Genomic DNA, 13,963 nt, shown 5'->3' with positions numbered 1-13,963 from the left:
CAGTGAAGAATTGCGGTGATTTCCTGAGAGAAATTCCAGTGAATTCCTGAGAAAAAATCCGGTCAATTACTGAGAGGAATTCTTGTGAATTCCTGAGCTGAGTTCCAGTGAATGCTTCAGCTGAATTCCAGTGAAATCCTGAGCGGAATTCATAAGCGTTATTTCAATGAATTCCTGAGAGGAGTTCCAGTGAATTACTGAGCGAAATTCCGGTGAATTGAGGAAGTTCGATATGCCTGAGAAGAATATCGGAGAATTCCGGAGAGGAATTCCGGTGAATGTCTGAGCGGAACTTTCTGAAAGTTAATCCATATGAGTTCTATTGAGTAATTTCTATGAATTTCTAAGAGGAATTCCGGTGAATTCCTAAGAGAAACCCCAATGAATTCCTAGGAGGGATTCTAGTGAATTTCTGAGAGAAACTCCAGTAGATCCCTAAGAGGAATTCTGATGAATTCCTGGTAGAAATTCCAATGAATACCAGTGACGAATTTCGGTGATTTTCTGAGAGGAATTCCAATGAATTCCTGAAAAAAATCCAGTGAATTACTGAGAGAAATTTCGATGATTTCCTGAGCGAAATTCCGCTGAATTGAGGACGTCCGATAATGCCTGAGAGGAATATAGGAGAATTCCCGAGAGGAATTCCGGTGAATGGCTGAGCGGTGAATGAATTTCTGAGAGGACTCCAATGAATTTCTGGAAGGGATTGCAGTGAATTTCTGAGAGAATCCCAGTAGATCCCTAAGAGGAATTCTGGTGAATTCCTTGGAGAAATTCCAAGGAATACCAGTGAAGAATTGCGGTGATTTCCTAAGAGGAATTCCAGTGAATTCCTGAGTAGAATTCCAGTGAATTACTGAGAGGAATTCTTGTGAATTGCTGAACGGAGTTCCAGTGAATTCTTCAGCTGAATTCCTGAGCAAAATTCCAGTGAATTTCTGAGCGGAATCCCAGTGAATTTCTGAGCGGAATTCATAAGCGTTATTTCAATGAATTCCTGAGAGGAGTTCAAGTGAATTACTGAGAGAAATTTCGGTGATTTCTTGAGCGGAGTTCCGGTGAATTGAGGACGTCCGATAATCCCTGAGAGGAATATCGGGGAATTTCCGAGAGGAATTCCAGTGAATGCCTGAGCACAACTTCCTGAGAATTAATTCATATGAGTTCCTTTGAGGGCTTTCTATGAATTTCTGAGAGGAATTCCGATGAATTCCTAAGAGAAATCCCAATGAATTCCTGGGAGGGATTCGAGTGAATTTCTGAGAGAAATTCCAGTAAATGCCTGAGAAGAATTCCAGTGAATTTCTGAGAGAATTCCAGTAGACCCCTAAGAGGAATTCTGGTGAATTCCTGGGAGAAGTTCCAGGGAATACCAGTGAGGAACACCATTAAGGCTCAAATAACCATCATTCAGTCATTAGCAATCATCATTTATTCTGAAGCAGTTTTCTTCTTCTAATCCGTCATTGAAAATTATTTCACTGCAATCCAGATGGTGGCCAGAGTGCAGTGATATTTTTTTATTAACATTATTGGTTGAGATTTCAGCGAGAAAGCTGCTTTTGATTTTTTGCAAAACGATGATGGGTTGTTTCCTCTTAAATTCCTGTGAAGAATTTCAGTATATTCCTATAAGGAATTCCAGTGAGTTCCTGTGAGGAATTTTATTGAGTTGCTGTAAGAAATTCCAGTGAATTCCTGAGGGACAGTTCAGTGAATAACTAAGACAAATTCAAGTGAAATTCTGAAAGGAATTCGAGTGAATTCCTGGGAGAAATTCCAGTGATTTTTAGAGAGGAAATTCAGTGATTTTTTGAGAAGAATTCCAGTAGATCTCTAAGAGGAATTCCAGTGATTTCCTGGGAGGAATTCCAGGGAATTCTCGAGAAGAATTCGGTGATTTCATGAGAGGAATTCCAGTGAACTCCCAAGAAAAAATCCAGTAAATTCCTGAGCGGAGTTCTAATAAATTCTTTAGCTGAACTTCAGTGAATTCCTGAGCGGAGTTCAGTTCAGTTAGAAGAATTCCGGTGAATTGAGGATGTTCGATACTGCCTGAGAAGAATATCGGAGAATTCCTGAGAGGAATGCCAGTGAATGTCTGAGTGGAACTTCCTGAGAGTTGAGTCCTATGAGTTCCTTTGAGGAATTTCTATAAATTTCTGAGAGGAATTCCGATGAGTTCCTAAATGAAACCCCAATGAAATCTTGAGAGGAATTCCAGTGAATTCCTGAGAGGAATACCGGTGAACTCCTGAGAGAATTACTGAGAGGAAATCCAGTGAATTCCTGAGCGGACTTGGGGAGGATTCTCGAGAGAAATTCTGATGAATGCCTGAGCGGAACTTCCTGAGAGTTAATTCCTATGAGTTTCTTGGGGGACTTTCTATGAATTTCTGATTGGAATTTCGGTAAATTCCTAAGAGAAACCGCAAAGAATTCCTGGAAGGGATTCCAGTGAATTCTTGAGAAGGATTGCAGTGAATTCTTGAGAAGGATTGCAGTGAATTTCTGAGAGAAATTCCACTGATTTCCAGTGAGGAATTTCATTGCATTCCTGTGAGAAACTCCATTAAATTCATGTGAGGAATTTCAGTTAATTCCTACGAGAAATTCCACCGGATTTCTGTGAGGAATTTAAGTGAATTTCTAAGAGGAATCCCAGTGAATTTCTGAGAGGAATCCCAGTGAATTTCTGAGAGAAATTCCATATAGGAATTTCAGTAAATTCTTGTGAGGAATTCCAGTGAATTCCTGAGCGAAATTGCAGTGATTATCTGAGCGGAATTCATAAGCGGAATTCTAATGAATTCTTGAGAGAAGTTCCAATAAATTACTGAGAGAAAGTCCGATGATTTCCTGAGCGAAATTTTGGTGAATTCCCGAGAGGACGTTCGATACTGCCTGAAAGGAATATCGGAGAATGTCCGGAAAGAATTCCGGTGAATGCCTGAGCAGAACTTCCCGAGAGTTAATTCCTATGAGTTTCTTTGAGGAATTTCTATGAATTTGTCAGAGGTATTCCGATGAATTTCTCAGAGAAACATCAATGAATTGCTGAGAGGAATTCCTGAGAGGAAATCCAGTGAATTCCTGAGAGGAATTCCAGTGAATTCCTGAGAGGAATTCCGTTGAACTCCTGAGGGGGATTGCTATGAATTCCTGAGAGGAATGGAAATTCCTTCAAAAGATCTTTCTGGGACTTGTTTAGAAGTACTTTGAAAAATTCATCTAGAAGCTTCACAAGACTTTCCTCCAGAAGTTCCTTCGAATATTTCTTCAGCAATTTCTTCGAGAATAGGATAAATCGATGAAGTACTAGATTTGTAGTATTGAGCTGAATTTTAGTATGGTGAGAAGGTCAATTCTCCGTTTCTGCAATGAAATGGTGCAAAGAGCGTGGGTATTATGATTCCTTGTCTAATTTGATGCTGTTTGAGCAAAACTTTGGACAACAGTGTTGTTGTTTTCTTCATTTCTTGCAACATAAACAACATAGTTATCCAAAGTTTTGCTCAAACAGCATCAAATTAGGCAAGGAATCATAATACCCACGCTTCTTGCACCATTTCATTGCAGGAACGGAGAATTGACCTTCTCACCATACTAAAATTTAGCTCATTACTACAAATCTAGTACTACACCGAACGTGCCCCATTCTTTTTAATGAGGTTTTCTGGAAAATCTTCCATAAGTGACTAAGAGAACATATTTATTTGTTTCATGTAGGCAATCATAAGTAGACCGTTTTAGTACAATTTGAGCTTAAAACAAGTACTGTTTCTTTTAAAAAGTTAATTCAAAAATTCCTCCAGGAATTTCTTTGGGGTTTCCTACATGATTTAATTTAAACATTCCTTCAACATTTTGTTTTGGGATAGTTCCATGAATTTCTGTTGGATTTTCGCGAATTTCCCTAGAATTTTTTTTTTTTGAAATTCCTCAAGGAATTTAATAAAAGATTTCCCCTGGAAATCCATCGGAGATCACACAAGAAATTCGCCACCACGACAATTTTTCTAGAAGTTTTTTTGATAATTCTCCAAGAGACCTTCAGCAGCTTCCACAAAAGTTGCTCCGGAAAATCCTTCGGTAGTTTATTGGGAGTTTCTACAGGTGCTTCTTTGGAAATTCCTCTAAGAGCTCATTTGAAAATTTCTTAAAAAATTTCTCTCAATCAGACAATTCTTTAGAAGCACCTTCATAAACCTTACAACGACTGTTTCAGAAGATACCTCAGGTGTTTCTGGAAGTGCTTCAGCGAGAGTTCCTCCAGATTTTCTTCGAGTACTTATCATCCTTAGTTTTGTTTTCTGGGGAATTTCCCCAGCAGGTCCTTTGAGAATACATCCAATGAATTCCATCGGAGTTCCTTTAGGAATGCAACACAACGAGAACTTTTTTGAGAGCATATCAAGGAATACGCCACGGAGTTCCATCGGAAAATCACACAAAAGATTCTTCGGAAATTTCCCGAAGATTTACTTGAGGAACAATTTAAGAAAACTCTCCAGAAATTGATCCGGCAGTTCCAACGAAAGTTCGTTATTCCTTCAGAAGTTTCTTCGGAAATCTCAGCAGATGATTCGGAACTTCCTCGAAGAATTTTGAATTTTGAAGAATTTCTTGAAGGAATCCAGAAGAAATTTCTGAAAAAAACTAGAAGGAATTCCTATGAGAAGGCAAATGCAATCCCATTAAAATCTGCTGGAGTAGTCTCCTAACAAACTCCTGGAGAAATATCCGAGTTACTTATTCGAAAAATTTTCGAAATAATTTCAGGCGAAATTCCAAGAAAATTCTGCGAAAAAACTTGAGGGAACTGAAACTCCGCAACCTATAGGAAACCGTCAGGAGTGCCTGCAGGAGTTCATTTAGAAATTCCTCAAGGAGTTTCTTCGGAGATTTCTCCCGCAGGTTTTACGAAAAATCCTACAGATTTACCTTCAGCAGTTTCTCCGAACTTCTGAAGGTAAACCTGAAGAATTTTCTATTAAAACTCCAGGAGAAATTTCCAAAATTCCCACATTTTTTTGTGAGTTTGTCGGGATTGAGATTCCATTCCAGGTCCGCGGTAGGAAAGACATTTGCATAAACCATCATACCAGGACTGAACATTGAATGAGTTAAACTTATTGCACCAAATTAGTCAAGTTTTCTAATAAAAAATTTAAAAACATTCAAAACTGAGTCATACACTGAAAAAAAAAGATATTTTTTTAAAATTAAAAGATCAATTACACAATTATTCAAGAGTTGGTCAATAACATTTCAGAATTGAATGGAAATGGAACTCAATTTTGTTTGATTTTGCTTTCGAGAAGAAACTTTCAGTCAACAACAATGTTAGTGATCACTGAGCACTAACCTGAAAAACAGTCATTGTCCTAGATGAGACGCTACGCTAAGATGAATAAGATGTAATCAGTAGTTCAAAAGAGAGACAAAGACAAGGCAGAAAAGGCAGCATGATCGTAAACCATCAATTCAATCAACATTAGTGCAACAAAGCAAAGCGCCGATTCTCTCCCAACTAGTGAAAGTAAACATGCCCTAACGCGCCTACTTCTATCGATTCGAAACCAATAGCGTCATCAGCTACCACCATACAGTAGCCCGCGCGCGTCTAAAGGTTATACGACCACCGCACGGGGTTACGACAAGCCCAATTGAGAAATATCAATTAAATACCTTTTGCAGCGCCTACTGAGTCACGATCGGCCGTCCCCGCCGGTGATGATTCATCCGCCTCGGCGATCACTTCTCCCCGAATGGGGTCCAAATTGCCGCTGTTTTCTTTGTTGCTACTGCGGCGACTGCTCGGACCGGGGGCGGCAAAGGTCCTCCTCAGAGGGCCCGCCCTTTGGAATGCATTCAGAAACTGCACCCGCTTCCTCTTGGGAAGGGTGCAGAAATTTTTGACGTCGATGTAACTGATCGCGGGTGGCGGCACTGCTTCTGCGTGATCATTTTCCGGCACGATTTCTTCTTTCACCTTTTCACGGGGCACTTCTTCTTCGTCATCACTGGAGAACTGACCCTCGGAATCCAACCCATCAATCTCGTCCAAGTAGGCATCCAACTCGGACAGATAGTCGTGCAGCTTGGCATTTGGATCTTCGAGGAAATTTTCCACAAACTTCTGATTCAACTTTAACTTTTTCTTCTTCAGGGTACAATAGCTCGCCACTTCCCCTTCCACCAGGGACGTTTCACGCACATCACTGGACCTCCCGTTACAGCTGGGCCCATAACCGGCACCACCGTTCACTTGATCCACCGCCTTCTGCGAAACGGATCGCTTCTTTCGAAGCGTGCAGAAGTTCCCAATCCCTTCACCACCACCCTCCCCTTCTTCTCCTCCACGATCCTCCAGGCTCTTTTCACAGAAATTCTCGAACGTGCACATATTTTCTTCGTACAGCAGATTCCGGTTCTGCTCACTCCGGCTAGCCTCACCACCCTCTCCGAAATAGATCGCCCCACCTGGATCGGCTCCTACCCCCGCTGTATTGCCCATAGCCGTCGTTCCCTTGGAACCCCGAATCGTACAGAACTGACCAACCCTGGCGGCGTCCGATTCTCGACTGGCAGCCCTGCGGTCGTCCTCGGTTTGGCGGCCATTAGCGACCCCGTTCGAATTGGCCCTATTGTTGCGAAGGGTGCAATAGTGACGCAGGTCATTGGGGCCGCCGCCACCATCGCCGTCGATTGAAGTCATGTTTTCGCAGCTAGATGCCATCCCCTTAGCGGTAGTCATCTGTGGTCGTCGTCGTCGTCGTCGTTGATGGGCGCGAAGGTTTTAGCGGCGGAAGTGCAACTTTTGACACCTGGCGGAGAATAACAGCTCTGTTATTGTGGCAGGTCGCATCTTTGCACTCATCGGCAGCCGTGTTCTGGAAATGAGGTTGAAAGATATGGAATGAAATAAGGTGTTAATGTGAGGAATATCTGGTTATGCTTAAAGAAACCAAATAAATTATTATAGATAAATACATACAAATGATGGACTATTTGAAACTTCACACATAGGTGGCGCTAGTGGGAATGCACATTTTATATCTCATTTATCGCAAGATCCTGATCACATAGAAAGATTGTGTGTTCGGCGAGTTGATATAAAGTTTGATTCAGAACTCCAAACATAGATGGCGCTATTGAGTATGCATATTTTATGTTTCATATATCTCAGAATACTGGTTACTTCGAAACTGTGTATTCAGTAAAGTTGTTTTTGGTAGGTCAAGAACTTACAGATGATGGCGCTAGTGAGCATACAAATCTTAAATGTGTTTTACTTTGAGATTCTGATTATTTATCAAAAAAAAAAATAAGATTCTGTAAAGTTGTTCTGTAGGTGAAGAACTAATAACTGATGGGCCTTTTAATTCTGAATTTTGCTCATAGGGGACGTCTGTGAGCATACAAATTGTATATCTTATTTATCCCATTATTCTGATCATTTATAAATATGGCATTTTTGTCAAAGCTGTTTGGTACACCAAGAATTTACGCATGATATGCCATTGAATTCGGAACTCCACGCAACGATGGCGTTACTAATTATTCGAATTTTATATTTCATACATCCATGAATCTTGATTACGTACAGAGGCAACTTTTTTCGCAAAGTTGTTTGGTAGGTCGAGGGCATTCAAATAAGGGACCACATGTGCATGATTCATATATCCACAACTATAAATGCTCATGCTCATTAGCGCCACCTATGTATGGAGTTCCAAATTGAACAGCCCATCATCTGTAAGTCTTAGCCTGATCGGTACGGTATTATCTGTAATTCTTTGGCCTACCCACCAATAACTTTGCCCAGGATTCCATATATCTTAGTGAGCGGAATCATGAGATACATGACATACGAAATTTGCATGCTCACTATGTGTGGAGTTCCGAATTAAAAGGCCCATCATCGGGAAGAACTCGGGCTACACAACAACTTTTCCCAAGACCCATTGGCGTATCTAGGTTTTTTTTCCTAGGGGGTGCCTTAGGGGTGCCAGTTTCAGTGGCTTCCAGGTTGTTTTGCTTCTTTTTCGTAAAAGGAAATGCCGAACCATCCTCAATTCTTTTCATGAAATAATGATATACTGCGTAGCGGAAAAAGCTAGCACGCAAATTTGAACGCGCTATATTTTAAAGAACTTTTTTTTTAATCCGAACCAATGTACAAATTTAACACTTTTCCCGTCATGTGAGGGGTTTGAAAACTAAAACTTGATAACTTGATTGCGTATAATACATGGCATTTGTATTTTCAGTTTGAGCTTAACAATCATCGAGACAACCCCTTTGTTTAGTGGATTGAAAATAATCAGGTCCGTAAGAATACATTTTCAGAGCAAGTGTAAATCTCTGAAACCATACAATATTCACAAATTTGCGTGTAACTTGTATACATCATGACATCCTCTTTGTTAAAATAGTTTTCAAGAACAATTGAAAGCGTTATTAATACTTAAAATGGCATATTCAGGACTGAAACCCGGAATTTGGTGCGAGCGAACTTCGATTTTTCTCTTCGGGATTCTGGTGCTCACACCAAATTATGATTTCGAATGAATTGATGATATATCTGTTGAAACGAATTGTGTATAAAGCTCTAAATTTGACTTCCACGTAAACTTACGTAAAACCAACATTGTAGTAATCAGTCAAAATTTCAGCTTCGTACATTTCGAATAATCGTGTCTGGTTTGTACGTATAATACAAGACATATGTGTTTTCGGCAAAACATTCTTTCGGTATTACCTCAGGGAATATTCCTGGTTATTTGGAAATTGTTTTGCAATTTATATCAATTAAGTCTTCTTTTCCAAATATTCCAGCAATTGCTTTGGATTTGACAAATATCTTTGATTCTCCTTCGGCAATTTCTTTAACATTTTTTTTTTTTGGTAAAACGTTTGGAATTTGATACTGAACACCTTTCACGCATACTTTGAAAACTTTAATCGAAAATTACTTTAGAAATTTCTTCGGCAATTCCATTAGGAGTTTATTTGGCTTTTTTACTTCATTGGCAAATCCTTTGAAATGTTTTCTCGAGAGTTGCTTCGCCGATTTTTTAGTAGTCTTTCAAGCATTGTTTTGTTAATTTCAACAATTCTATTGATATTTGCTTTTTAAAATTCTCCAATTACTCTTCAGGAAATTCTTTTGTGAATTCTTTTATTTTGTAATTCATTGAACAATGACTCTGGAAACTTCCTCACAATTTTTTGGAAATGTCCTCGGCAAGTTATTCTACTTTTTTGGGATTTTCGTCGATTTTTTGGACTTTCATTATCTATACTATTTGGTATTCCTTCGCCAATTCCTTCGAAAACTCCTTCGGAAATTCGTTTACAAAACGCTTCTATAATTTTAATGAAAATTCTTTAGACAATTTCTTCTAGGTTTCTTCAGTAATTATGCAAGGAATTCCTGCAGTAATTCCGATTGGAACACCCTTTGGCAGTTTCGATGTTATTTGCGTTGAAAATTTATTTGGGAATTTCATCAGCAATACCTTTGGAAATTTTAAAAACTTCGTTTATTAATTTAGGAACTTCTTCGGTAATTCCTTTGGAAATTGATTCGGCAAATATCCCAAAGATTCCCTTCGAGAATTTATTTGAAAAAAAAAATTTTGACGATTTTTTTAAAAAATTGTCATGGTGATACTACGGCAATTACTTTTGGAATTGCTTCTAAATTTTATTCAGAAAATCCTTTTATGATTTCGGGAAATTCCTTAAGAATTTCTTTGAAAACAGTTTTGTGAATGTTTGTGGAAATTTTTATAGAATATATTTCAGCAATTTATTCTGAGATTGGATTTGACCAAATTCTTTAAAAAGCCTTAAAACTTTATTCATTATTTATTACATATTTTATTAGTTATTCTTATATGAATTATTTTAGCAACTACTTTGAAAGTTCTAGGGCAAATGTAATGGAAAATTATCCGGCAATTTCTTTGGGAATTTCTCAGTAAGTTTTTCGTGAATTTCATAGGATTTTCTTTAAGCAAGCCCAGTTTAGAATTTCTGAATTTCCAATTCAGCCATTTTCGGAAGCAATAAATATAACTACAATTTAATCATAAAAATAAAAATAATAATCACGATAAAATTGCCTGAGAAAATTGCAAAATAATTGAAAAAAAATTGCTGAAATAACTTCAGAGGGAAAGCCATTGAAATTGTAGAAAAAAAAATGCCTGAGAAATTTGCAAAATAACAGAAAAAGAAATTGCTGAAATAATTTCAGAGGAATAGCCATTGAAATTCTAGAAAAAAAAATCAAAGAAATTTCTGACTAGATTCAAATAAAACGACCGCAGAAATAAAAAATAAAAAAACAATCATGCCCTCAAAGAAATGGCCATACTGCGGTCTAGCGAATACGGAGTCGAGAGTTCAAATCCCACCAGAACGCATTTTTTTTTTATTTGTCCCACAATTTGTCAATTAGCAACATTCTGTGCTTTCTAATTAATTACAAGTATTTCTCGTACATTCCTATAGGAATGTCTAGGGATGTCTCTAGTAATACCACCTAGCATTTCTCACGAAATTCCTACTATTCCCGACACTCGTTTAGAGATTCCTCTAGAGATTTATATTGGGATTCCTTCAGCTGGAATTCCTTGAAGAAGGCCAAGAGAAGTTCCGTGAGTAATCTTTATATACAAAAATGAGTTTAAAGTCCCTTTGAGGCAACAAAACTCATGAACGGCTGAACCGATCACGATGACTCTTGCATGGTTTGATTCGTATTCATTGTGGCTGTGTTTATATACATAAAAAGTTACGAAAATTTACTAAAAAAGTAAGAAAATTGAAAAAGTACTGATTTTTCAGGACCTGGGAAGAAAATCAACATGATCGAAATAATACCAATCTAGAGTGCGGTGATGTTATGAGCTCAACAGTTGTCAAACCACCACAACCACAAATGGCAATACAAAGTTTGCCGGGACAGCTAGTACCATGATATATTTCTATAGTAATTCATGAATAAAAACTCTAGAGGAATTCCTGGATGAGTCTTTAGAAAAATCTCTGAAAGAATCAACGACATTTTTGGAAGTATCCTAGGAAAACTGCCTAGAAAAATTCCAGCAATAATGGCAGGAGAAATCCCTAGAAAAAATCCTGCAGGTATCGTAGTAAAAATTTCAGGAGGAGACATAGGAGGCATTGCTGAAACAAAGATAAATATTTGGAGATATCCCAGGAATGAAATCTTTAGGATTTGCAGGAGGATACACCGAAGGCAAAGCTCATAGGAAGATAGCCTTGAATAATCGCAGCAACTCTTAGAAGAATCTCTTGAAGAATTCCGGGAGGTATTACAGTAAGAATTTCTGGAGAAGTCCTAGGAGGAATTGCTGGAAGAGCTACAGCAGGTATAGCTTGACAAATCCAGCTGAAATTCTTGAAGGAAGACCAAGAGGAGTTCCTGGAGGAATCCCATGAGAAATTAATGAAATAACCTTTGGATAAAATGTCTTGGATAAAAATTCCTGGAAATTCCACAGAAAAAATATCTGGAGGTATTATTAGAAGGATTCTGGGATGTATCATTGTAGAAATCTCAGCAGAAATCCTAGGAGGAATTGCTGGCGGACACTATACAGGAATTTCTAGAGAATCCCCATCAGGAATGCAGGGGGGAATCCAAAGATAAAATCTTCGGAATACCTAGAGAAGTTCCTGCAAGAACCGGTACAGTTATTCTGGAACAATCTATTGCGAAGGCCCTGAAGGAATCGCAGGGGGAATTTCTGAAGGAATCTCAGGAAGATTTCCCGGAAGACTTCCAGCCACAATGCTAGGATCAATTTGTATAGAAATCACTAGAAGAATTTCTGGGCATATCACAGTAAGAATTTCTGGAGAAATTGCTGGAAGAACCGCAGGAGAAGGTGGGAAGGAGAGGTATTCTTGGAGAAAGGCCAAAAGGAGTTTATGCAGGAATTCCATGAGGAATTTCTGGAGGAATCTTTGGAAGAAACCTCTGAAGGAATTCCTGGATGAGTCCTTGGAGAAATCCGTGGTAGAACAATCAAAGGAGGTGAAAGAATAACTGGAATAACTGCAGGAACTGCTGAGTAATCCTAGCTGGAATATCTGCAGGGATTCCTAGAACTCCAGGAGGTATCATAGAAGTAATTTCAACAGATATCCTAGAATCAGGATTGCCCGGGTATCCTAAGAGAAGTTCCTCTAACAAATTTCTGGAGGAATACCTACAGTTCTCCTGGAAAGAATTGGTAGAATCCCTGATGGAATTGCAGGAAGGATTTCTGGAATCTATGGAAATCTCAGAAAGATTTCCCGAAAGTATTGCAGCAAGTAAGTACATAAGTGACCCGATTTTGTCAGCCCCTTTTCGGAACACATTTTTTGCTCCCCTCAAAAATTTAAACAGATATTCATACTTTTTATCCCTCTCGCCTTTCAGCAGTAGTTTGATGATGATCTTAAATGAATTGGCCAATATTTGACCGTTAGATAATAAGAGCAAAAAGTTCGTCGCAAAATGGGGCTGACAAAATCGAGTCCGTACTGTATGTCAGGAGAAATCCCTAGAAGTATTTCTGAAGGAGTCCCAATGAGAATTGCTTGAAGAATCCCAGCTGGAATTCATGCAGGAAGGTCAATAGAAGTTTTTGGAGAAATCTCCTGTGGAATTTCTGGAAGAACCTCTGGAAGAAGTCCTGGATTAATCATTCAAGAAATCTCTGAAAGAATCATCGGAAGGAAGTTTTAGAAAAATCCCAGGGAGATTTTCCGGAAGAATTTCCGGAACAACTTCCCTAGTAGAATACCTGAAGGTACCACAGTGAGTTCTAAGCTGGAGGAGTTCTAAGAGAAATTGCTGGAAGAATCACAGCAGAAGTTGCTTGAGGAATCCTAGCCACAATTTCCAGAAATCTCAGGAAGAACCTCTGAATAAAATCTCTGAAGAAATTCCTGGAAGAATCACCGGAGGAACTTATGAAAGAATCCCAGGAAGATTGTCTCAATAGACATTTTTAGAGGAATCCTTAGAAGAATTCCGAAAAGTATCAAAGAATTTCCAAAGAAATCGTAGGAGAAATTGCTGGACCAATCTTTGCAGAAATTTCTAGTATGTACAACCCCATCTGGACTGCCTGGAGAATTCTAAGGGAAGTTTATTGAAGAAATATCGGGAGGAATCCTTAAAGGAAGCCTAGAGAAATAACTGTATGAATAGATAGAGGTATTACTGGAGGAATCCATGGAGATTGTTCAGGTATATAAGTAATTCCGGGTGTGATTAAGTTTTGTTCAAATGTACCATTAAAAAAATATTAGAATTATTGTGATGAGTTTTAAATTTTGAGTGACTGTCAAGAAAAAATTCTAGGGGGTGCCAAATTTGTTCTAGGGGGTGCCAGGCACCCCTGGAACCCCCCCTTGCTACGCCAATGCCAAGACCCCATTTGTCAAAGCGATCAGATTCCTGAGATGCATGAGATATAAAATAAGATGCTCAGTAACGCCACCTATATAGTATATGGAGTTCCGAATCAAACGGTTTATCATCTATAAGTCCCAACAACTTTGCCGAAGATAACATCTTTCTAGGTGATCAGCATCCTGAGATATATGAAATATAAAATTTGCTCGCTTAGTAGCGCCATCTATGTTTGAAATTTGCAATTATACGGTCCATCATTAGTGAACACTTAACCCAATAAATAACTTCGCCGAATACACTATATTTCTACATATGTGATCAAATACTTGATACTAACATGCTCATTAGCACCATCTATGTGTGAAGTTTTGAATTAAACGGTCCATCGTCTAACAAGTTAGGATCATGAGATACAAAAGATCAAATTTGAGATCCATATGGATCCCAGGTATCCGAAATGAATCATCATTTAAGGTTGCCTGTGAAAGGTTATTTTTTTTTATCTGT

The 13,963-nt window shown here is 38.6% G+C and overlaps 1 protein-coding gene across 1 annotated transcript in view; it reads right to left on the bottom strand.

Moving 5' to 3' along the window:
• Positions 1-5,686: 5,686 nt before the first annotated feature.
• Positions 5,687-13,963, bottom strand: part of LOC134291020 (uncharacterized) — a 68,613-nt gene continuing 60,336 nt past the window's right edge. The window contains exon 2 of the mRNA XM_062858272.1: positions 5,687-6,899. Coding sequence (XP_062714256.1) covers positions 5,687-6,763 — 1,077 coding nt within the window. The 5' untranslated portion in view covers positions 6,764-6,899. The remainder of the gene's footprint in view (positions 6,900-13,963) is intronic.

This window comes from Aedes albopictus, chromosome 3, assembly GCF_035046485.1.
Source record: "Aedes albopictus strain Foshan chromosome 3, AalbF5, whole genome shotgun sequence".
Classification (NCBI taxonomy): Eukaryota; Metazoa; Arthropoda; class Insecta; order Diptera; family Culicidae; genus Aedes; species Aedes albopictus.
This window is presented reverse-complemented; position numbering and strand designations above follow the sequence as displayed.